At 41.5% G+C, this 25,616-nt stretch overlaps 2 protein-coding genes across 13 annotated transcripts in view; one reads left to right on the top strand and one right to left on the bottom strand.

Moving 5' to 3' along the window:
• Nucleotides 1-542: 542 nt before the first annotated feature.
• COX15 (cytochrome c oxidase assembly factor COX15) lies at nucleotides 543-19,586 on the bottom strand. 6 transcript variants are annotated; one of them, XM_081549001.1, is made up of 9 exons: nucleotides 19,408-19,586; nucleotides 18,072-18,262; nucleotides 15,385-15,507; nucleotides 14,918-15,274; nucleotides 9,734-9,901; nucleotides 7,616-7,697; nucleotides 5,715-5,869; nucleotides 4,108-4,221; nucleotides 543-3,175 (listed from the first exon to the last, which is right to left on the bottom strand). In XM_081549001.1, the coding sequence occupies exons 4-9, from the start codon at nucleotides 15,089-15,091 to the stop codon at nucleotides 3,044-3,046; spliced, it is 825 nt and encodes a 274-aa protein (XP_081405127.1). In that variant the 5' UTR covers nucleotides 15,092-15,274; nucleotides 15,385-15,507; nucleotides 18,072-18,262; nucleotides 19,408-19,586; the 3' UTR covers nucleotides 543-3,043. The 6 variants fall into 6 exon arrangements, with proteins under 6 accessions (XP_081405127.1, XP_081405102.1, XP_081405131.1 ...); XM_081548976.1 differs by having other exon boundaries at nucleotides 14,918-15,104; XM_081549005.1 differs by lacking the exon at nucleotides 18,072-18,262.
• Nucleotides 19,587-19,685: 99 nt separating this feature from the next.
• Nucleotides 19,686-25,616, top strand: part of CUTC (cutC copper transporter) — a 34,000-nt gene continuing 28,069 nt past the window's right edge. For 3 of the 7 annotated variants that reach the window (XR_014071040.1, XM_081549139.1, XM_081549098.1), the window contains exons 1-2: nucleotides 19,686-19,860; nucleotides 23,683-23,754. Coding sequence is in view for 5 of the 7 variants with exons in the window: in XM_081549139.1 (XP_081405265.1) it covers nucleotides 19,800-19,860; nucleotides 23,683-23,754 (133 nt within the window). In the remaining 2 variants the exon portion in view is untranslated. Of the gene's footprint in view, nucleotides 19,870-23,682; nucleotides 23,755-25,616 lie in introns of all 7 variants that reach the window. The other 4 variants (XR_014071039.1, XM_081549127.1, XM_081549097.1 and 1 more) reach the window with 2 other exon arrangements.

Genomic DNA, 25,616 nt, shown 5'->3' with positions numbered 1-25,616 from the left:
TACAACCCACCATTCATGCCAGGACTGGAAGAATTGCTGCAGATAAACTGGTTATCCTACTACTGTGATCATCAGTGTTGGTCTTTGCAGCCAGCATCACTTTGTTGTTGTAAGTTGTTGTTGGATTCTCTTGCAAACCTCATGGCCTATAGCCTGCCAGACTCCTCTGTCCATGGGATTTCCCAGGCAAGAATACTGGAGTGAGTTAACATTTCCTTCTCCAGGGGATCTTCCTGACCCAGGGACTGAACCCAAGTCTCCTGCGTTGGCAGGCAGATTCTTTACCACTGAGCCACCAGGGAAGCCCAGAATCACTTTAGGCAGTGGCTAATAATGACCCTTGCCACAGTGGACAGCATTTGTCAATGTAAGTTAAAGACAAAAGATATTCTGCATTAATTAAGAAAGCCAGGTATTTTAATTTCCTTTGGTATTTTAAAACCAACTGACAGGATTGTTGGCTTTTGAAAATATTAAGGGAAATTCATTTCATCTTCTGGGTATGATGACTTAATTTGAAAGCAGAGTCTGGGACACCAGTCTGTAATCATCCATTTTACATTTATTCATACAGTATTTGGTGGTATGTGTCTGGTGCTGGGAATAATGCAAACAAAATAATGCAGATAATATCCACTCACCAGGAGCTCATAGATGGGCATTAATAAAGTTATATCACTAAATGCAATCAGATCTGTTTTTCCAAACTTACTCATCTTTAATAAAAGAAAAAAAATGAAGTAAAACATCTGGAACTTGAAATTATTTAATTCATTTGGTGCTGTTTTTTTTTTTTTTTTGAGGGACTAGTAGCAGCATTAGTATATGGTTCTTGCAGTTGGATCAGACTGCCCTCTGCAGACTCAATTATTAACTAAGAACAACCTTAATTTGGGGATCAGGAGATGATAGTTTGGGAACCTGTCCAGTGACTGCAGGTCTTTTTCTTTAGAGAATTCTATCTGGAAGAGGTGATACTGTGCTGCACACTAACCAGTATCAACACAGTGGATTAAATGAGATAGGGTAAGGTGGAAATTTGGAGGGATGGGAATAAGCTGGTCAGAACTGTCTAAGGTAAGTAGGCTACTAGGGCTACTAGTGGTTCCCGAACTTGTCAGCACATCAGAATCACCCAAGGAATTTGCTAATTATGGCTTTCAGAGATTGTGATTTAACTGATCATGGCTGAGGATGGGGTCAGGATTCTGAAAGATTCTAATGTGAGAGAAGCTGGGAACCACTGCTGGCAACAGCAAAAGCTGTTTCCTGGCCAGGATTTTTATTAATAAAAAAATCAAAGACAAACTGCCACTTCTGTTTTGCTAAGAACCACTTGAGGATGATAGACTGTTAGTCACACTGAAACCCAGAGGATACTGGAGTTGAAAGGGAACTGATCATTAGTCCAGCAGCTGTACAGGGGCACATCTTAACGTCATTTATGGCTCCCAGATCTGTTTAGCCTGCGTAATGTTCTAAAAAACTTGAGACCATTCACATAAAAACCTGGATGTTTGGTTTCTCTGAAAAGTCAGATCTCACAACTGGGCCTGCAGAGCAGCAACAGGTTAGCACTCAGCAGAGGTTTAGCCCCTTGACGGGCACCTGCTCTCCGACTCAGCTGTTCGCACCAGCCTGCCCTAGCAGGCATCCGATTTGGTCCAGGTGGCTTCTACCTTCTACAAAACTAAAAACTAACTTTCTACAACTTTTAGCCACTGCTCCCAGCTCTGCAGCACAAAGGAAGCTCATTGCTTCTGCAAGAAGGGGCTTCAACTTGTCAAGGGCAGGATTCTTGCTGTCTCTCTAAATGTTCTCCTCCAGCTGAATACTCCTAGTTCTTTCAAGTATTCCCAGTGTGAAACAGGTTCTGGACTCCTTGCTATCCTGGTTCCTGCCTCTTGATAGATACATGCTGGTGAGTGTCCTCCTTAAAATGTGTGGTACCCAGAATGAAATGCAGCACTTGCAATGTGGTGTTCTGACTATGGCTGTGACACTTCTATTCATAGAATCTTAAACACCACTAGTTTTTACCAGTGTCATCACATGGTTGGTTCATACTGAGCCTGTGTCCAACTGAAGTCCCTAAGTTTTTTTTATATGAAGATGATAAGAAGCTAGTTTTCTCTATCCCAAACTTACATAACCTATTTAAATGAAAATGTTACATTTATGACTGGTTTAATTTCATCTTGATACTGTCACTCTGGAACTGTTTTGTGATTGTCATCTATTATATCAGCAATGTTGGGTTGCTCCATCCTCAAATATGGTCTTTGTGATGCCTTCATCCAAACTGCTGATTTAAAAATGTTGAGTAAGACAGAGCCCTGTGAAATATCAACAGAGGCCAAAATCATTAGTCAATAATTTGTTTAAATAACCAAAGAGATGTCCATGTATTACACCATCAAGGCTGTATTTTTCTTATCCATGAGCTCTTGGGAAACCCTTTCAGGAACTGGTTTATACTATTCTCCATTCATATCATGTAGTGATGTAACAGCCCTATCACAGGAGGAACTAGGTTAGTGCTTTCCCCCGTTTTGAAAATCAAGACACTAGAAGAAAGCTATTTCTTGCTGAAGGCTATCTGGCTACTTTAGGGTATGCCAATCCATCCATTTGAATCTCTACCTGATGGAAGTACAGTTGAGATCATAAGAATTTCTACTCAGGCAGAATCCAGGACTCAGGAGGTCAAGGAGACAGAGATGATGCATGTAGAACCAACAGTTTGTTAACATTTAAGAAAACTAACACAGAGCCTGTTAAGAAGCAAATGACAGACAATTCTCTCTCGACATTAAATCTGATTTTCAACATATTTAAAAAGGAACCTTTAGCATAACCACACTTAATGACTTGCTTGATCTAGTGATTGTCCTCAAAACAGGCAAAGAATTTAAATAACTTGACCAACTTGGAAACCACCTGGTATGCCAAGGTCCTCCTCTCAGAAAAGCTCAAATTCTTGTGCTCTCTGATGATCTCTCAAAAACACAGTTTCAGTCCTAGGAAGCTGATCCTCCGAGAATTATTTTGGGACTCTTCGGAGTTCATTCATGAGCCATAGGGCAACACTGAGCAGAGCCAGGGAGCCCGACTGGTGAGCGGCAGCCAAAGGAGTTGGGACATACATCAGCAGGGTACTAATGCCCAAGCCCACCTGTCACAAAGAAAAGCAAGCAGTAAGCCAAGTAGGAAACACACATTCAGAACTGAAATGACTGGCATGGATAACCAGATATACAAACCCTCCACACTTTCCCATCAGAACATTAAAGAATATATTTTAAAATTTCTCAAGGAAATAGACTTACAACAAAAGAAATTCAAATTAGATAAAACTAAAATTCCCCCTAATTATCCTTCATCTAGCCCTGTTCTCTTCCCCAAAGGTAGCCACTGTTACCAGTTTCTCACACTTGTATTTTTATATACATGTTTAAAGAAAAACATACAGCTTTTAAAAAATATATTGTTCTGTCATTTGCTTTTTTTTTTTCACTTAACAATGAATGTCTTGAGATCTTATTATTTTAAACTGCTGTACAGTATTCCACAGTATGGCTATATCATAGATGTTTGTTTCCAATTTTTCACTATCACAGTAATTCCATAATGAATTTCCTGGGAACAGCTTTTTGTGCAGTCGAGTATCTCCAGGGCAGGCAAAAATAAGCCAATGTGCTTGATCAAAGGACTAAACATTTTAACAATTCAAAAAATATTGCCAAATGCCCTCAAAAAAAAGCTGTAACAAATCATGCTCTCACCAAGGATATACAAATGTATCTGTTTTCCTATACCCATGCCAATATCTGATTTTTTTTTTTTCATTTTTTTCCAATCTGACAGGTACAGAATGGCACAGATAGCTTAAATTAGTTCCTCTCTGATCATGAGTGAGGCTAAAGAGTTTTTCATATTTACTGGCCATTCATCATTTCTCTTGTGAGAATTGTGTCTTAATATCCTTTACTTATTTTCTGGTTGTTAATCTTTTAGTCTATTACAAATATTTTCTCCTAGCTTGTCACTTTTCTTTTTAGATTTTGTTTCGGGGACACCTTCAGAATCAAAAGAAGTGGCTTATACCTGTGTATACGCCAAAGCTAGCAGAGTGGTGGCTGCTATCTTGGTCCTTCGAGGAAGGAGAATTCTTCGGGAGAGGAAGTAGAGTACTGTAATGGCAGTAACTGAAGTGATGCCCTGTAGGGTAGAAAGAGTCTCATCAGGTGCCAAGAAGAATGCCCTACCCCTTGGTTTCTGCTCACCTTACAGCTAACTCCCCCAGATCCACTGAGTAACCACTAAACACTTTCCCCTCACAGGCAGAGAACCACTTGATGACTCCTCAAGCTCTTCCCTGCTCCTCTTCTGCTCGCCACTTCAGTGCAATGGATGCGTGGCTCCACTTAAAAGTTTCTGCACTTTATACACACTGACTGTCTCTCAGCAATCTTACCCACCTTCCAATGTGAGTGTCTGCCCGGTGTGGCCCTCAGGTTTTAAATTACTCTTTGCATACTTATCCCTAATTTTATCTCTATTCTAATCCTGTATTTTTAAAACAAGGCTGACCCCAGCACAAGAGTTATTGTTTTCCTGGGCTGTGAGTAGAGGAGGTGATGGTGCTTCCAGCTAGTGTTAAAAAGATCTAAAGTCTCCTTTTCATTTCCACTTCTTTAGAAAGAGAGTCTGGAGCTGGCAGTAGGATTTCCGACCCCACCTTCCATGATATCAAGGAAAATGTTTTCTATCATTTTCTATACCAATTTCACATCTTTTTCTCTTCATAGCTGTCCAGGATGACAATTTCAACCAGACTTTACTTATTCCAAAATGCTGTGCGGCAGTGGGGACTGACTCCACACAAAGTAACTTGCCCTAGCCCCAGCGTTCCCTCTGGATATGAGGCCCCTGGGCCCCGCTCTCTGGGTGCACTACTGTCATCTCACGCTCAACGTACCTCAGTCTGATGACATCCTCAGTCCCTAGCTCAACACTCATTTCAATAGTCCCATTCCTGCTGGTGTGTTTTAAACATGCCACAGAAGAAACTCTAGGATCGCCTTTGATCTTTCTTCACTTCTGTTCCTGCAGCCAGTCTTCTACTCACAACAACCTCTTTCAGATTCATCTTCTCAAGTCTGGGTCCTACCATGAAGCCCTGAACCCTATCACTCTCACAGCATTACTACAATAGCACTACTGCTTCTCCCAGGTCTCCTTGCCACTAACCCTCCCCTGAGCTCCGATTTATCATGCTCAGGCCACCAAGCAATCTTAACATGGCTCATAGTAGGTCCTTAATAAATATTAGCTTAAATAAGATGAGTAGTATTTATGATGCTCTTAGCTCCTTGGGGTCTTGGTTCAGCCCTGATGGCTATGTGTTCAGCAACCACTGTCTTTACACTCTCTTCTCTACTTGGCCTCATTTCTGCTAAAGTGACTCTTCTCTGCATGTGCAGGATTGAGAAGAATTAACTTTAAAAAGCTGGCAGTATCTTGCAAGTCAGAATTTGGCTAGAGGCATGTGGATAGTTAAGACAAAAACATCACATCAGAAAACTGGTACTAAATTTCTTTTAAAAAGAACTCTAGTACCCACTCTCAATGTTGCTAGCAGTGCTTCAGACACCCAGAGCCTGTGAAAGGCTCCTTGTGTGTAGTAGCCAGTAACCGCCAGCCAGACTTACCAGAACCCGGTGATCAAACTGCACCATGGTGGGATTCTCGAAAACATTCCTCAGGAGAGGGGAGAAGGTAAAGAGATCCTCTGGAATCCAAGATTCTCCCATCTTGGGAAAGGAGTTGTAAACAAGTCCAGCATCCAGCCCTGCCACAAAAGCCCCTGGGTTCCAAGGTAAATAGTATTTATTAAAATGAGAGAAAGAAGAGATCAAATACTAGTTCTGGCATGAAAGTGAAAGTTCCCTTTGTGACCCCATGGACTGTAGCCTGCCAGGCTCCTCTGTCCATGGAATTCTCCAGGCAAGAATACTGGAGTGGGTAACCATTCCCTTCTCCATGGGATCTTCCTAACCTAGGGATTGAACCCAGGTTTCGATCTGCACTGTAGGCAGATTCATTACCCTCTGAGCCACCAGGGAAGTTCTGACATAGAAAATGTTTATTATCTCAGAGTTAGACAAAAGGAATAGTCAGAGAATAGAAAGATCTACAGCAGGGGTTCTCAAACCCTGCTGTATTCACCATGGAATACACCATGGAAACTTCAAAAAAAACTTGTATCCTCACCTACTTCCACCCCAAGATTCTGGCATGCCTCCCCTAGAGGGGTGGATGAGAAGCTCTAGAGGCATATTAGTTTGGAAAAGTTCCTTTCCTGACTCTGATATGAATTCTCCTTACTGCCTCGCCTCCCCACCGCCAACTGATCTATTCTGGAACTAGTTAATTTACTCTTTCACGTCCTCAAGTTTCCACTTAAATGTCACTTTATCAAAGAGATCTCTCCAGTAATCCTCTATAAGGTAGCACTCCCCAACCCCACGTCTATCCCCTTATCTTGCTTTATTTTCTTTGCAGCACTCAACATCATCTGGCATGTTATGGGTCTTATTGTTTTTTTATCCATCTTTCCCAAGTGCTCAAAAAAATCTTATAAACTAAACTCTGGACAAACACACAAAGAAGGTATCCATGAATTTAATGGATGACTGATCCATTATTTATGATCACAGAAGATTCCGGTATGTTAAATCATATTCTTTATTTTTCTAAATTGCATTTATAAAGTCAAAATTCATGTTCTTCCATCAAAAAAGAGGGGGTGGAGATTTGGGTGGGATCACTGGTTTGATGGTTTTATTTAGAGCTGTGCTGTCCAATCAAACTTTCTATGATGATGGAAATCTTCTATATCTGTCATCCATCCAGTACAACAGCTGCAAGCGACCATTGTGGTTACTGAGCACTTGAAATGTGGCTACTGTGACTGAGAAACTAAATTTTATTTGCTTTTAATTAACTTAAGGTTAAATAGTCACATGAAGATAATGATTATTGTACAGGGCAGTTCTAGAGTAAGAAAGGTAGAGCTGTGATTTAAAGAATGAGAGAGATCTGTTTTAGTCTCTTTGCCCCAGTAAACTCCCTACCTAAAGGCCATCTTTGAGGGCAGGCTTTTGTCTGACCTATCTTGGTATAATGTAATAACAATAATGTTTATATGATAACAGCAGCTAACACTTATATAGCCTTTGCTACATGTGAGGTGCTAAATACTTCACATATATTACTTAAACTATTATCATCTTCCCCATTTTATAGGTGAGGTCACTGAGGCCCAGACAGGTTACACAGCTTGTCCAAGGTCATATAGTTTATAGATGGTAAAGCCAGGATTTGAACCTAGACGGTTTGGATCCAAGTAGATGTTCAATATTTTTGTTCAACTAACTGAAAAGCAGGAGTTGGGGAAGGAAGGAATAGAAAACAAGAGGGTGAAGATGGTTGGTATGAGAGAGGCAGGTGTGAGAAGGAGATATAAAGATGCAGGAGGAAAGCATTAGGCAAGAGATCCCACCTGAAGAATAAAAAGAAGTTAGGTCACCTGTGATAAGAGGAGTCCTACCTGAGAGAGCCGTAAGGAACACCAGGCCTGTAGTTCCATGAGCAAATCGTCTCAACCTCAGGAGCTGACGGGTTTCAGGCAACTAAATAAGAAAAGAAAATTGCCAGATACACTGACTGCAGGAATTAGGAAAGGCAGCAAGATCTCCAAGGACAAACTCCAGAGACAATCTGAGGCCAGATCTTCTCTGACTCCTAGACTAGGTCAAGCACTCCCAGAAGACATTCTACTTTATCTAAATTTTATTAAATGTATACATTTACTGTTTGTCTTCCCTGCTACCTTATAAGTTTTGTGAAGACAGGAACTGCCATCTCACTTGCTTACTACAGTAATCCTAGCCCGGTAGATGGCATATAGGTATTCAATATACATCTGTTAAGGAATGGAATGGTTTGCATTGTTCAGAGAAAACCATTTCACCATGGTTAAAATGACGTGACTTAAGGTAAAGAACTGGATTTTCATGTCATGTGTAATATTTAGTGTTTAGCAAATATAATCAGAATCAAAACTGTAGAGAGAGTAGAGTAGAGATTCTTGCATTTAGTGTTTTGGGTAAATTGTTTTTATTTCACTGTAGCCAGCTTGTGATAATAATCAGTAAATCAACAAATATTTAGTCAGAACTTTATACACAGGCAAAATGAGCTCAAATGCAAGCATAAAGGAAAGATAAGAAGGAAAGCCCAAGCACTGCCTTCAAACGATTTACAGTCTAGTATGTGTGGAGTTAGGTATCATTACTAAGATCTCATAGGACAGTTTATCAGCACTGGCCATTAGAATTTTCTGTGATGACAGAAAAGTTCTATTATCTGTGCTGCCCAATATGTGGCTATGGAGGATCTAAAAGGAGGCTAGAGCAAGTGAAAATTTTTTTAAAAAGTTAATTTTATTTAAAGTTTAAGTAGATAACAAGTTTGTTTATAAAAAGTTATTTTTACTTAATTAGAATTTAAATAGTAATAGTGGCTAGGAGCTATTGTGCTGGACAGCACAGTTCTATATGGTTGACTATCGTCTCAAATCCTTTCTGTAATCAGTGAAATATAAATAAACAAAAAGAGAAAAACAATTAATAATTAAAACGTCATTGGTAACCTTTAAGAGTACCATTCAGTTAGGAATACTTAGGAGACTGTACTAAGTACTGTACACTTGATATGTGCAAGTGTAGGGGTGAACTGTAGATGGATATGGATGGGGTGGATGGGGAAGTCGGATGACAAGAAGTGGAAAAAAAGAATGGGTTGTTAGGATGTACAGCTATAGATGTAGATTAGTTTAGAAGTCTGGCTTTGAAAGTAAGAAGAATAGGAACTAGTCAGATGTGAATTACCTACTATACCAATGTTTCAACCCCATCTGGCTTCCCTGTGGGATGAGTGCCAAGTCAACAACTCCTGTTCTTACTGGGATCCAGATCACTGGCTCCAGGTACCTACTAGATGATTCTACTTAAAAGTCCTACTATCAACCTAAACCTCACTCCATGAACAGGTTATTCAGGCCAACTATGACTTTGACACCTAAAATAATATGCATTTAAAAATGTATTTCCTTTTAATCAGCATACAGAGAAAATACTTTTAGGCAAGATCACTATGGTTTACTATATTGTCAGATCTGCTGAATGGTAGGGTCTCCATGGAAAGAACAAACAACATGGCTTTTGTACGCCACTAAGGTCCACAAGCAACTCTCATTCTGGCCTTCCTCACCTCTCCACCCATCATCCCGCTGGGAATCAGAAGTCAAGTGGTCGAGGTGTCTCTTGTTGCTGGTATTCATTCCTTCTTTTACTAAAACTCATGTTTTCATCTTTTTCTTGATAGGCAATGCTGACAAAATATTTGGCTCCTATACTAATTCTCCTTTGAATAAGCCACTCCTGCCCAAAAGCATAAGTGCAGGTTTTACTTTGCCATCCTGAAGCTATCCGGAGTCTCAGAGTTCATTGTTTCTCTCAATTTTGGTTATATCCAGCTTCTAGTAAACTGATCGATGTTGCTAAGGGAATGCATGCATTTTGACATGGAACTTCCCATTAGGACCAGAATTTCCATGTCTCTGACCCTGTCCACGTGTGTGGTAAACAATACAGACTGACTTTACCTTGTGCTGAGGAAGCAGCAGGGAGAGCGAGGTCCATAAGCTGGCACAGTAGAGCACAAGGGCTGATCCCAGATGGGCAGCGAGGCGGTACTGACTGACTCGAGGGATGTCATGGGAATCTGGTTTTTCTTCTAATCCACTTTTTACCATATACCATCCCAACAGGCCCTACAATCACAAAGAAAAAGGGTAAACAAAACAAGATTGAAGCAGTCTATTCAACTTGACTCCCTGAGAAAGTAAATATCCTATCTGACCCCTCCTTTCCATAAGCTCCCACATCCCCAGGAACCCAGGAATTGAGACCTACCCAATTTCCACATACACCACCATAAATACTTAACCACTGTTTAGATTAACATTTTATTGAAGTAGAAGCCTATAGTCAAAGCTATGGTTTTTCCAGTAGTCAGGTATGAATGTGAGAATTGGACCATAAAGAAGCCGAGAGCCGAAGAATTGATGCTTTTGAACTGTGGTGTTGGAAAAGACTCTTGAGAGTCCCTTGGACTCAAGAAGATCAAACCAGTCAATCCTAAAGGAAATCAGTCCTGAATATTCATTGGAAGGACTGATGCTGAAGCTGAAGCTCCAATACTTTGGCCATCTGAAAGGAAGAACTGACTCATTTGAAAAGACCCTGATGCTGGGAAAGATTGAAGGCAGGAGGAGAAGGGACGACAGAAGATGAGATGGTTGGATGGCATTACCAACTCAGTGGACACGAGTTTGAGCAAGTTCTGGGAGTTGGTGATGGACAGGAAAGCTTGGCATGCTGCAGTCCATGGGGTCACAGAGTCAGACACGACTGAGTGACTGAATTTAATTGAACTGAAGTAGAGCCAAATATGATGGGCACTTCATTTCTTCTACGGGACTCTTGCCCACAGTAGTAGATATAATGGTCATCTGAGTTGGATTCCAGTCCATTTTAGTTCGCTGATGCCTAAAAAGTCGATGTTCACTCTTTCCATCATAGTCAACAAGAGTCCGAAATGCAGTACTTGGATGCAATCTCAAAAACGACAGAATGATCTCTGTTCATTTCCAAGGCAAACCATTCACTATCACAGTAATCCAAGTCTAAGGCCCACCGGTAATGCTGAAGAAGCTGAAGCTGAACGGTTCTATGAAGACCTACAAGACCTTCTAGAACTAACACCCAAAAAAGATGTCCTTTTCATTATAGGGGACTGGAATGCAAAAGCAGGAAGTCAAGAAACACCTGGAGTAACAGACAAATTTGGCCTTGGAGTACAGAATGAAGCAGGGCAAAGGCTAATAGAGTTTTGCCAAGAGAACGCACTGGTCATAGCAAACACCCTCTTCCAACAACACAAGAGAAGACTTTACACATGGACATCACCAGATGGTCAACATCAAAATCAGACTGATTATATTCTTTGCAGCCAAAGATGGACAAGCTCTATAGAGTCAGCAAAAACAAGATCGGGACCTGACTGTGGCTCAGATCACGAACTCCTTATTGCCAAATTCAGACTTAAAATGAAGAAAGGAGGGAAAACCACTAGACCATTCAGGTATGACCTAAATCAAATCCCTTATGATTATACAGTGGAAGTGACAAATAGATTCAAGGGATTAGATCTGATAGAGTGCCTGAAGAACTATGGATGGATGTTCGTGACACTGTTCAGGAGGCAGGGATCAAGACCATCCCCAAGAAAAAGAAATGCAAAAAGGCAAAATGGTTGTCTGAGGAGGCCTTACAAATAGCTGTGAAAAGAAGAGAAGTGAAAGGCAAACGAGAAAAGGAAAGATACACCCATTTGAATGCAGAGTTCCAAAGAATAGCAAAGAGAGATAAGAAAGCCTTTCTCAGTGACCAGTGCAAAGAAATAGAGGAAAACAATAGAATGGGAAAGACTAGAGATCTCTTCAAGAAAATTAGAGATGCCAAGGGAACATTTCATGCAAAGATGGGCACAATAAAGGACAGAAATGCTATGGACGTAACAGAAGCAGAAAATATTAAGAAGAGGTGGCAAGAATACAGAGAAGAGCTATACAAAAAAGATCTTCGCGACCCAGATAATCACGATGGTATGATCACTCACCTAGAGCCAGACATCCTGGAGTATGAAGTCAAGTGGGTCTTAGAAAGCATCACTACGAACAAAGCTAGTGGAGGTGATGGAATGCCAGTTGAGCTATATCAAATCCTCAAAGATGATGCTGTGAAAGTGCTGCACTCAATATGCCAGCAAATTTGGAAAACTCAGCAGTGGCCACAGGACTGGAAAAGGTCAGTTTTCATTCCAATCCCAAAGAAAGGCAATGCCAAAGAATGCTCAAACTACCGCACAACTGCATCCATCTCAAACGCTAGTAAAGTAATGCTCAAAATTCTCCAAGCCAGGCTGCAACAGTACGTGAACCATGAACTTCCAGATGTTTAAGCTGGATTTAGAAAAGGCAGAGGAACAGAGATCAAATTGCCAAAATCTGCTGGATCACTGAAAGAGCAAGAGAGTTCCAGAAAAACATCTACTTCTGATTTATTGACTATGCCAAAGCCTTTGACTGTGACGATCACAACAAACTGTGGAAAATTCTTAAAGAGATGGGAATACCAGACCACCTGACCTGCCTCCTGAGAAATCTGTATGTAGGTCAGGAAGCAACAGTTAGAACTGGACATGGAACAACAGACTGGTTCCAAATCGAGAAAGGAGTACACCAAGGCTGTATATTGTCACCCTGCTTATTTAACTTATATGCAGAGTACATCATGAGAAACACTGGGCTGGAGGAAGCACAAGCTGGAATCAGATTGCTGGGAGAAATATCAAGAACCTCAGATATGCAGATGACACCAAACTTATGGCAGCAAGGGAAGAACTAAAGAGCCTCTTGGTGCAAGTGAAAGAGGAGAGTGAAAAAGTTGGCTTAAAGCTCAACATTCAGAAAACTAAGATCATGGCATCTGGTCCTATCACTTCATGGCAAATAGATGGGGAAACAGTGACAGACTTTACTTTTTTAGGCTCCAAAATCACTGCAGATGGTGACTGCAGCCATGAAATTAAAAAATGCTTGCTCCTTGGAAGAAAAGTTATGACCAACCTAGACAGCATACTAAAAAGCAGAGACATTACTTTGCCAACAAAGGTCCGTCTAGTCAAAGCTATGATTTTTCCAATAGTCATGTATGGATGTGCGAGTTGGACTATAAAGAAAGCTGAGCGCCGAAGAATTGATGCTTTTGAACTGTGGTGTCGGAGAAGACTCTTGAGAGTCCCTTCGACTGCAAGGAGATCCAACCAGTCCATCCTAAAGGAAATCAGTCTTGAATATTCATTGGAAGGACTGATGCTGAAGGTGAAATGCCAATACTTTGGCCACCTGATGAGAAGAACTGACTCATCTGAAAAGACCCTGATGCTGGGAAAGATTGAGGGCAGGAGGAGAAGGGGACGACAGAGGATGAGATGGTTGGATGGCATCACTGACTCGATGGACATATGTTTGAGTAAACTCCGGGAGCTGGTGATGGACAGGGAGGCCTGGCGTGCTGCATGCAGTCTATGGGGTCGCAAGGCGTCGGACACGACTGAGCAACTGAACTGACCTGAAGAGCCAAATATAGAAAAGTACACAAATGTGTATTTTGGACAAATTTTTGACATAGTTTAACATTATGTAAGCCAGTGAAATATGAAAGTAAAAAGACAGGTGATTTGATAAGAACTAGACTGTGAAAGCTTTGGAGAAGCGTGACAAAGATAACTGCTTAAAAACAATTACTCTCATGTTAGGAGGGACAGACAATTATCAAAGTTTGTGAGAGGGCAAGTCATAAAAATCTGTAAAGTTTTTCATGCAAATTGGTTTGCCAGTGTCTAAGTTTCTACTCCTTTTTTAAAAAAATATAATGAAAGTACATGCTTAAGTGCAAAAGTTTAAGGTATGTATTATTATTCTACGATTCCCTGTTTAACTGACTTTTCATTTAACCAAACTGTCAGTTCTCGTCATATCAGATAAGGTATAGCCCTTTCACGCCAACCCTCCCCAGCTAACAGAATCATGTTAATATAAATAAATGCTCCTCAAGATCTTTTTGGCTATTTCTTTCCCCCTTCACTATTACCCTAGATGTTCTAATTACCTTGATTTCATCTGCAGAGGACGCTGGAAGGTAAGGGCATTCACAGTGTGATCTGCCAGCCCCACTTTCTTCCTCCCAAAACCCTATCTGCCATCTTCAAATTTTTGCCTCCCTGAAAGTCTGACTTAAGTGGTTTTTTTTTTAATTTTAAAACAAACTTTTACTTTGTTTCACCAACAACCCTAGTTTCTATTAGATTTTTATTAATGTCTAACACTTTATTATCTGTTTCTATCCCTTCTATTTTGTCTCTTCCATCTCCCTCCTTTATTTCTAATCATGGGTTGGTATTCTTACCACTTTGATTTAAATCAACCAATTAGCTTCCTCCTGACCAAATTTTGATATTTCTTCAGTGCTCTGAGACTCTCCTTTAGGGCCTGTATATCTTGACCCAAATACTCCCATGTGTCCTCTCTAACATTCCTTTACTTGGCTCTCAGGCTTCCCTACCCCCGGAACTGTAGGAATCATTCTTTTCCTTAAGAGAAGTTCAACTTACATAACTTTAATCACCATTTATATTTGAACATCTCTCAGTTACCTCTGTATTCAAAGATGCTTCATCCCACAAAATGTTTCTCTCTTGAAATTTCCCTATTTGTTTCTACAGCCATTCTAGCATAGGGATCCCACTTCCCCATAGAGCAGGCAAGTTAGAAAAAGGGAGGAGACCAAGGACCCAGAAAGAGCACCATGATGGGAAAGAAACTCTAATTCTTGTGACACAAAAACCTATTTACTGAGCGCTTACTGATTCCAGACACTAAACTAAGTACTTTACATGCAGGATCTTTTTTAATATTCACATAACCTAAGTATTAGGGTCTATTATTTTCCCCATTTACAGGTAAGGAAAGCACAACCTACAGAGGTTAAACAACATGCCCTATTAAGTGACAAAGCTGGGCCTTGAAGCCAGGCCTATGACACTAAAATCCATGTTCTTACCTCCTTTGTTATACTGTTTCAAAGATTACTTTACTGAAAACTATGGCCACTAGGAAGCTCCTGAGAACATTTCTGCTTTCCCAAACTCGAGTAAATCTCACCTGGAAGCAAACCAAACCACAGAGGGCAAGAACACGTCCTTTCATGCCACGGGTGAGCCAGCCCTTTTTCCAAAAGTAGGCAGCAGGCAGGATGTATGCGAGGCCTACAAGGCGACCCCACATTCGGTGTGAGTACTCCATGTACCAGATGAACTTGAATTCCACCAGCGTCATATCATGATTCAAGCTGGGTGAAAAGGGAAGTCAAAAATAAGAAAGATCCATCTGCTTTTATTTCCTGATAGAATGCAGGAACATTCTTGGTTGTGAAACTTGATCAGTCTGCCATCTTCCTCATCAGCACCTCAGAATCACTTTGGAAATGGAAGTTTAGAGTAGGAAGCTCGCTAAACATACCTAAATCAAATATCAAAAAAGAATAGAACCTACTGTTCTGAGATGTTTTAAATAAGAAAAAGATTGAGTGGGTCTAGTGGGATGTTTATCCGATTTTCTATAATACTTACATTTTAAATTCTGGAAATTGCTGGTATTTTTGGAATTCTGCTTCCCATTCCTCTTGGCTTGTGGGTGGCTTCATCTCCTTTATTAAATGCCAATCTACCATTGAGAGGCCAGACTCTGTCAACCTTAAGATAGTGAAGAAATTTGAGTGTGTGTGTTAAATTTCAGTGTGTATGTGTGTGTGCACCACACTCGATTACTCATAAATGGTTTACAGTAGCATGCAGATCTGAACTTGACCCCTATAAAAGTAAACGTATCATTTCATTGTTTCCTCTTTTGACAACTTGCTCTCTTCTTACTGCTTAGAATTTTGTCAGAAAGAGCTGCTATCAGGTACAAATTTCTTTACTCCTTGTTCTATTTCATTAAACCCTCCTTACGTCTTTCACTAGCATTCTCTGCAGATAAAATCAACCCTTAGACCAAAGAAATGTGCCCTAAGTGCATAAGCAATATTATTTACACAAGGGGAAGAGACTGCTACAGATATTAATCAGTTGAGGTTACTGAGTGAATTTAAAGACAATAAAAATCAAAATTTATTGATTACAGCCTACATAACACATAAGGTAAGGGCACAGGGAATGCAGAGAGAATTTGAGGAAGACATACTTTAATAACACTAGAAAGTATTTTCACCAAAAGGGGTCAGGGTTCCAAAAGTAAAAAAGCCGACCTGAAGTCGGCATCAGGGTCTTTTCCAGTGAGTCAGCTCTTTGCATCAGGTGGCCAGAGTATTAGAGTTTCAGCTTCAGCATCAGTCCTTCCAATGAATATTCAGGGTTGATTTCCTTTAGGTTTGACTGGTTTGATCTCCTTGTTGTCCAAGGGACACTCAAGAGGCAGGATGTGTACAAGACAAGCCTGGAACATCTTACCCAGAAAACAAGGGATCAAAATTTACCAGGTTCCTGTCAGAAAAGACTGGAGTCAATCTGAAGAGGTTCCCACTGACTAAAGGTAGGACAACTGGAGCAAATCATCACCAGTGCAATGGACTGAAATAAATCAAATATATTTAAACCTATGAGCTCATTAATACTTAAAAACTCACTCTATTGGTCACTTTTGGAAAATGCTTGGGAACCAACTTATTATTTTGAAGGTTGATAAGGGAAAGGAATTAAGTGTTTATCCTGCCTTTCCTAACATGTTGTACCTCAGCATAACCAAATTACTGATGAGAGAAAGTTTTTCTTTATAGTTGAGCTAATAAAATACTAATTACAATTTTGCAACTCCAATGAAGTAATGGATTTAGGCAATGATCATCAAGGGCTGTTGACATCTCTAACAGACACCAGTTATTTATGAATGATCCAGTCACCTATGAAGTATTTTGCTCCCTGTCCCCAACCTGAACCTGATCAAGCAACAAGTTTGTCTACAGGAAACACAGGGGACAATGTTGTTGTTGTTGTTCAGTTGCTCAGTCATGTCTGACTCTTTGCAATCCTATGGACTGCAGCATGCCAGGCTTCCCTGTCTTTCACTGTCTCCCAGTTTGCTCAAACTCATGTCCATTCAGTTGACGATGCCATCCAATCATCTCATCCTCTGTCGTCCCCTTCTCCTGCCTTCAATCTTTCCCAGCATCAGGGTCTTTTCCAGTGAGTCAGCTCTTTGCATCAGGTGGCCAGAGTATTAGAGTTTCAGCTTCAGCATCAGTCCTTCCAATGAATATTCAGGGTTGATTTCCTTTAGGTTTGACTGGTTTGATCTCCTTGTTGTCCAAGGGACACTCAAGAGTCTTCTTCAGCACCACAGTTCAAAAGCATTGATGCCTCGACGCTCAGCCTTCATTATGGTACAACTCTCACATCCATATATGACTACTGGAAAAACCATAGTTTTGACTATATGGGACTTTGTCGGCAAAGTGATGTCTCCGCTTTTTAATATGCTGTCTAGGTTTGTCATAGCTTTTGGAACATGTTACATACCATAAATGCCATTAGCAAAATCCAGACCATGAGAAACTACAAAGTACAAATGGCTTGGGTTTCTTCAACAACAAAAAACTGCAAAGGGAGTAGGGGAGGTGGAGGGAGTAGAATCCAAATCTATAACATCTCTCTATAGATTTAAAGAGACCTAAGAAGTGTGCATGGGCTTCCCAGGTGGTGCTAGTGATAAAGAACCCGCCTGCCAATACAGGAGACCTAAGAGACACAGGTTCGATCCCTGGGTCGGGAAGATCCCCTGGAGGAGAGAATGGCAACCCACTGCAGTATTTTTGCCTGGAGAATCCCATGGACAGAGGACCCTGGTGGGCTACAGTCCAAGGGTCGCAAGCATCGGACATGACTGAGCAACCAAGCACGAAGCATGTACAGGAACCAATAGTGAAATGTGGAACTTATTTGCGTGTAATTCAAACTGTACAGAAATTTTTGTGACAAATCTGAACTCTGATTGTAGGGGGAAATATACACAAACAATGCACAGCTAACAGTTAAGACCTGAACCAGTCTTTATGAAGGGCTTCTACTGCATGCATGCATTAGTAAAATCCTAAACTGTTCTATGCCAGGGCAAGCCATCAGACATGTTCCTTCTATAGGCCTCAATTTCTGCATACTAAAATGTGGGAGCTAGATTAGATGATTTCTAAGGTCCCTTCCCCCTCCGTCATCCTGCATGTCTACTGATGATCCAAACAGCTGACTATGAACAAATTACTCACCTCGTTACTCCACCAAGAATAACTGCTCCAGCCACTGTCCCGCTGCAGACCAGGAGCCATCGGCCCATCACCCGCTCAGCAGCCTTTGAAGGGAGGGACACTGTACCCCTTCCAGGTTGCAAAGCTACATCGGAGATAGTGCTGTATTGCCCTGGCCTCAAGGGGCGCCTGATCCCACAACTGCAACCAAACTAAGGATCAAGACAGACAAATTACAATTGGAGAAAGAGGAAAAGGCTTCACTCCACTGCTACTCACACAGTCTCACTGTGTCTGGCATGAAGTACCTTGGTCATATTTCCACTGCTACTGTGCAGGTAAAACATCATCTTTTATCTGGGCTGCATCTACCCCCAACTGGTTTGCCTGTCTCCAATCCATCCCCACACTACATGAACCTTCTGTCTCTCATATTTCTCCCAGACTTAACTCTTAACCTAAATATGGATTAAATAAGGATTATTTTCTTTCTATGATTTTTCTCTAACTGGGGTTCTACTTGTTCCCTGACTGACCTATCATAGATCTCAGCTTGGATGTCACCTTCTCTAGGAAGTATTCCCAGACACCCCCACATGTGTGCTGGGTCACTCTCCCAGCACACTATACCTCTCCATCACACGGCAATGTATCATTTAGTACACAGAGGTTTGTCTCTATCTCCCACTAAGCTATGAGCTACAGGACACCAGTGTCTGGTCAGTCTGGCTTCTACAAACTTCGTTTCATACACGGTTCCTTTACATAACAAGACCTTAATAAAGATTTGACAAATGAGTTACAAACAAATGAACTGTGACTTCCTCTGGGGCAGGAGACTTGATATTTTATCTTGCTTCCCCTACCCAGGGATCAAACCCGAGTCTCCTGAGTCTTCTGCATTGGCAGCTGTATTCTTTACCACTGAGCCATGTGCGAAGCCCAGTTAACTAAGTAACTTTAGACATATTAAGCCTCAATTTACTTCTCTGTAGAATGGAATTACAGTCCCTAACCTGACTACCCAGTAGCTTTGAGTAGAAATCAAACATATGGGTAAAAATCACTGAGCTTTAACTATGTGCTAAACCTCTGTGTATATTATTTAATACAACACTTACGAAGTGCTATTATCCCCATTTTGCAGACGAGTAAATTGAGGCACAGAAAGGTTACCCAACTTGGCTAAGAGCACACAGCTAGTAAGTGGTAGGTCCGGATCCGGACTCAGGAGCCCTAGACACAATGAAATGCCTTGTGAACTTCAAGGAGCTAGAGAAACGTGATGTGTGAGGATATCTCTTGGCCCTTTCATCCCATGCCCGCTTCCGCGACTCAGTGCTCTGCAGTGCGGTACCTGTGTTCTAGGCGCCACCCTAGAAACCAGGGGCCGGAGACACGGGCTCCCCAGCAAGGCCGTCAAAGGCGTAAAGAGTAATCGCTGCATGCTATAAACAGTGCCAAACGGCCACCTTCAACCCCCAGTACTCTCTGGTCTCCTTTCTCCGCCACCGACGGAAGAAGCACTTCCGGGTCACACAAACGAGCTCCTCCTCTTCGGAAGGCCGGGGTGAGCAGTGACTGCGCATGCGCCAGTTTCTGGGCTTTCGCGGGGGCTGCTGGGGCGTGGACGTCGGGGACGCGCAGGGATGCGCGCAGCTGGGAGGGCGCGCCTTTCTGGTCGCGCGCGTTGGAACCCGGACTCTTTGAGTGGAAACCGAAGACGCACGAGGGAGGAACGCGTGGAGCATGAAGAGGCAGGGGGCCTCCTCCGAGCGGAAGCGGGCGCGGATACCATCCGGGAAGGCGGGTGCGAAAGGTGGCTGGATGGGGGCGGTGGCCGACTTTGCTGCGGGGTGCGGGCCATGCCGGATCGGGCGGGGGTTCTGGCCCGTGGATTAATCGCGATTTCCCTGGAAGTACTTTCTCCTGCTCCTCACAAACACCCACCGTGAGGCGTAATCTGTCATTTGGCTTAAACATGTGGAATCTGAGGGGCTGATGGCGAGAGTGGCCCGGCTCTGGAGCCAGATATGTGTGTGTAGGTTCGAATCCCGGCGCCCCTATGTCTCGTTGTGCGACCGTGTTCAAGTTGGTTAACTTCTCTCAGCCTCGCGTTTCCCATCGCCATACGAGGATACTGGTACCCCCTCACGGCAGCGCTGGATCAGTGTCTGACCTGGAGGGACCGCTTAATAACCTATACCTGCTGCGGCGGGGATAGGGGTTGTCCCTAAAGCCACAATGCTCCGAAGTGGCAAAGCTTGGCTGCCCCAAGTCAGGAGTTCTTCCTGCTGCCACAGGATCGGCTAGCATAGCAGGTGCTAGGGAATTTGCCAGGTCCCTCCTTCGGAAACTTGGTTCCTCCAAACTAGCGGTTCTGAAACTTTGATCGCAGGACGCCTTGACCCTCCTAAAATTATTGAGAACCTCAAAGACCTTTTATTTATATAGGTTAAATTTATTGATATCGTGCATGTTAGAAATTAAAACAGGACTTTTAAAAAGAAAGGGCTTCCCTTGTGGCTCAGCAGGTTAAGAATCCGCCTGCAATGTGAGAGACCTGGGTTCGATCCCTGGGTTGGAAAGATCCCCTGGCGAAGGGAACAGCTACCCACTCCGGTATTGTGGCCTGGATAAGTCCATAGGGGTCGCAAAGAGTCGAATAACGACTGAGCGACTTTCACTTTCTTTCTTTCACAAACAGAAGCCCATTACATGTTGACACTTTTTATGAAAAAAAAAATCATTATTTTCCTAAGCGAACAAAAAATAGAATAGTACCAATGTTTTATATTTTTGCAGATCTCTTTAATGTCTGGCTTAATGGAATTCTCAGTAAGAATGGAGTGCTTTTGCATTCAGTGTGACAGGTTCAGTTCAGTTCAGTCGCTCAGTCGTGTCCGACTCTTTGTGTGACAGGTAGCCTCTCAAAAACTCCACTCTGCCTGTGAGAGAATGAGAGTGAAGAAGGCAACTAAAATCTTGGTATTGTTATGAAAATAATTTTCACTGTACAGACTCTGAAAGTGTCTTAGAAGCCCTTAGTCCAGAGTTAACTGGACAGCTACACTGAGAACTGCTGCTCCAAACAAACCTCCTCTTTGATCCCTTCAAATAACTTCCTATTTTAGGACAACTGCCTTACTCTTTTCTTTTCGTTATAGCCTTTTGTGTGCATCCTTATTCTCTCCTGGCCAAGATCTTTTTTTTCTTTTTTTTGGCCACAGCCTGCAGCTTATGGGATTTTAGTCTCCTAACCAGGGATCCAACTTGGGGCCCTGATGTTGAAAGCACCAGAGTCTCAACCACTGGTGCATGCTCAGTTGCTCAATGGTGTCTGACCCTTTAGACTCCATGGGCTGTAGCCCACCAGGCTCCTCTGTCCATGCGATTTCCTGGCAAGAATACTGGAGTGGGTTGCTGTTTCCTATTGCCGGGGATCTTCCCTACCCGGGGATTGAACCCACATCTTCTGCATTGGCAGGCAGTTTCTTTACCACTGAGCCTCCTGGAAAGCCCCTTAACTACTGGACTGCTGGGGAATTCCTGCCAAGATCTTGCCGTGTGAGGGGAATGGTACTGCTACAGCACTGTTCAGTTAGATTGATCTAACAGCTGATGTGGGTGAGCTATCAGGAAACCCACGGAATTAATGCAGTACTGTTGGCTAAGAGCATAGAGTGTCACTTGGCCCTTTCACAGTTTGAGGCTGATAGTCTTTTAAATGAATGTGGCATTTGCAGTTTGATGTTAGGAAATGATAGGTTTTTGTTTTTCAAATTGCAAGTTGATTTTAAAAAACTATAAAAACAGCATTGGGTAAAAAAAAAAAATCAAGCAGTATAGAAAAGTAGAAAGAATTTTAAGTACTACCACCTAGAAGTAACAATTACCAGCATATGCTGAACGTTCCTCTGGATATTATTGCATGAAGTATGCATTCATTATTCTTAATGTTTTTAAAAAAAGTATGTGCTTACAGAAAAAGTTCAAAACTGTTTTCAGCACACTCTTTAGTGTAAATACATGAATGTTTATGAATTTATAATCATTCAGTTCAGTTCACTGGCTCAGTCGTGTCCGACTCTTTGCAACCACATGGACTACAGCACTCTAGGCTTCCCTGTCCAGCACCAACTCCCGGAGCTTGCTCAAACTCATGTCCATCAAGTCAGTGATGCCATCCAACCATCTCATCCTCTGTCGTCCCCTTCTCCTCCCACCTTCAATCGTTCCCAGCATCCCGGTCTTTTCCAGTGAGTCAGTTGTTCGCATCAGGTTGCCAAAGTATTGGAGCTTCAGCTTCAGCATCAGTCCTTCCAATGAATATTCAGTACTGCTTTCCTTTAGGATTGACTGGTTGGATCTCCTTGCAGTCCAAGGGACACTCAAGAGTCTTCTCCAACACCACAGTTCAAAAGCATCAATTTTTGGCACTCCGCTTTCTTTATGGTCCACCTCTCACATCCATGTAATCATTCAGCCTTTAGTAAATCTTTGTGTGTCTATTGTGTACTATGAGCTATGTACTATAAGCATACTGGACAGTGTGCTTACTGTGAGTAATAAAGATTTCTCTCATAAAGACCTTACTTAGAAACTTAAGTAAGTTTAAGTAAGAATGAACAGACACCTATCTACATAAATAATAATAAGAGAAAACAGTGTTTTAAAGAGGAACATTTGGATTATAAAGAGTTATCTGAATTCAAAAAAGGGAGACACAGTTTCTACCTGGGGAGAGAGAAGTATCATGGAAATGTGATATGACTTGAAGCTTGGAAGATTTTTGTGTTCAAAGATGGAACTGGAAGCACTGTGGATTGAGGAGATAACCAGGAGCAGGGATAGGGAGACATGTAGAGAGAACTGGAGACACGTAGAGGAAATAACGTATAGTTAATTAATGACAACTAATACTTTCTGTACACTTAGTAGGTACTGTTCACTTACATGAATTATCTCATCCTCTTTACTCTGATGTAAGTATTAAAACCTACTCTGGGACTTCCCTGTTAGCTCAGTTGGTAAAGAATTTTGCCTGCAAGGCAGGAGACCCCGGTTAGATTCCTGGGTCGGGAAGATCCACTGGAGAAGGTATAGGCTACCCACTCCAGTATTCTTGGGCTTGCCTTATGGGTCAGCTGGTTAAGAATCTGCCTGTAATGCAGGAGACCTGGATTCGATCCCTGGGTTGAGATGATCCCCTGAAGAAGGGAAAGGCTACCAACTCCAGTATTCTGGCCTGGAGAATTCCATGGACCGTATAGTCCGTGGCATTACAAAGAGTCGGACACAACTGAGCAACTTTCAAAAAAAAAAACTACTCTGTTTTGGGGAAAACTTAGGCTAAGTAGCTGGTCTAGAATCACATATTAACAAATATGTTGTCAGGTAAGGATTTGAAGTCCATCCCTGCTCTTAAGCATATATACCTTATAAAGAAGTTTAAATGTATTCTGCAGGCATTGATATGATATTTCATTGCATGCATGGACCCTAGTGTACTTACCTAGTTACCTGTTACTAGACATTTGGGTTTGGGCAGCAAAATGCAAAATATTTGTGTTTGGCTTGCTCTGGATGGAAAGTACCCTCATGCAGTTTCATCGTTCTCCATGTATTTTAGGAGCAGCAAATGGGTTTCTCATGGAAGTGTGTGTTGATTCAGTGGAATCAGCTGTAAATGCAGAAAGAGGAGGTAAGAGTAATTATGGAATGAATGGCAGTTGGCAGTCTGTTAAGAGTTTGAAAATGAATCCTGTGAACTGAACTTGAGAACCTTGGTGATCTCTAAAGAAAACAACCAACCAACTAGAAAACCTACTGGTCTTCTAGTCTTACTTCCCCAGTAGATTACATTTTGAGTCAAATGTCCATGATAGTGATTATGAACCTGCTTTTTTTTTAAATTGAATTTAGCAAAGATATAATTTTTTCCAAGCCATTAATTTTAAAGATTTGATGTTTTTTTCATTGTCAAGACTTATCATTATCTCTCTTTTTTTTTCTGAATGTTATATATTTTACCTCAAGGTTTCTTTTGCACCCTAACTTGCTTTAATAAGAAGCATAGAAATTCCCATCATCTCAGGATCAGAAAAATTTTTAGACTTCATTATGGAAAATTTCAAACATATACAAAAATAGAATAGTATAATGAATCATCACGTACCCATCAGCTTTAATTATTTTCAGTACATGGCCAATCTTTCAGTTGTATCAGGGGTGAGCAGACTTTTTCGTAACAAGCAAGACAGTATATATTTCGACCTTGCTGGCTACATTTGGTCTCTGTCATATATACTTTTTTTCGGTCATGCTACAGGGCTTACAGAGTCTTAGTTTTCCTCGTGATGGATTGAACCTGTGCCCTCAGCAGTAAAAGAGTGGGAGTCCTGACCACTGGACCACCAGAGAATTCCCACTTCTTAGTTTTTTTAAATAATCCTTTGAAAGGGTAAAAATCATTCTTAATTTGGCAATTAAAAAGAATGAAGTACTGATCAATCTGCAACATAGATAAATCTTGAAACACTATTCTAAATGGAAAAAAGTAAAAAAATAACACATATTATATGATTCAACTTATATGAAATGTCCAGAATAGGCTAATTTTTTATAGACTGAAAGATTCGTGGTTGTCAAGGATTGAGGACCACTGGGGAGAAGAGAAAGTGACTGCATAAAGGGTGTGAGGTTTCTTTTGGGGGTGATGAAAATGTTCTAAAATTGCCTAGTGAAGATAGTTGCCAAATTTTGTGAGCATGATAAAAACCATTGAATTGTACACTTTAAACGGGCAAACTGTATGATATGTGTGTTTTTCTTAAATACATAAAAAATTTTAAACTTATATGCTGTAATAAAAACAAGCTTGTAAGCCTTTGACCTCCAGACCATCTGATCTGTATTCCTACCTTTCTTTCCCCATCCCCAAATTATTTTGAAGCAAATCCCAGACATTATGTCATTTCATCATCAAGTATTTCACTATCCCTAAAAGGTAAAGTATCCCTGAAAACCACAATCACAGAAAACTAATGAATCTGATCACATGGACCACAGCCTTGTCTAACTCAATGAAACTGTGAGCCATGCAATGTAGGGCCACCCAAAACGGACAGGTCATAGTGGAGAGTTCTGACAAAACGTAGTCCACTGAAGAAGGGAATGGCAAACCACTTCAGTATTCTTGCCTTGAGAACCCCATGAACAGTATGAAGAGGCAAAAAGATAGGACACTGAAAGATGGACTCCCCAGGTCAGTAGGTGCCCAATATGCTACTGGAGATCAGTGGAGAAGTAACTCCAGAAAGAATGAAGAGATGGAGCCAAAGCAACAACACCACCCAGTTGTGGATGTGACTGGTGATGGAAGTAAAGTCCGATGCAATAAAGAGCAATATTGCATAGGAACCTAGAATGCTAGGTCCATGAATCAAGGCAAATTGGAAATGGTCAAACAGGAGATGGCAAGAGTGAAAATCGACGTTTTAGGAATGAGCAAACTAAAATGGATTTCAATGGGTGAATTTAACTCAGATGACCATTATACCTACT

Source organism: Giraffa tippelskirchi, chromosome 2, assembly GCF_054371585.1.
Source record: "Giraffa tippelskirchi isolate mGirTip1 chromosome 2, T2T-mGirTip1v1.2.pri, whole genome shotgun sequence".
Classification (NCBI taxonomy): domain Eukaryota; kingdom Metazoa; phylum Chordata; class Mammalia; order Artiodactyla; family Giraffidae; genus Giraffa; species Giraffa tippelskirchi.
This window is presented reverse-complemented; position numbering and strand designations above follow the sequence as displayed.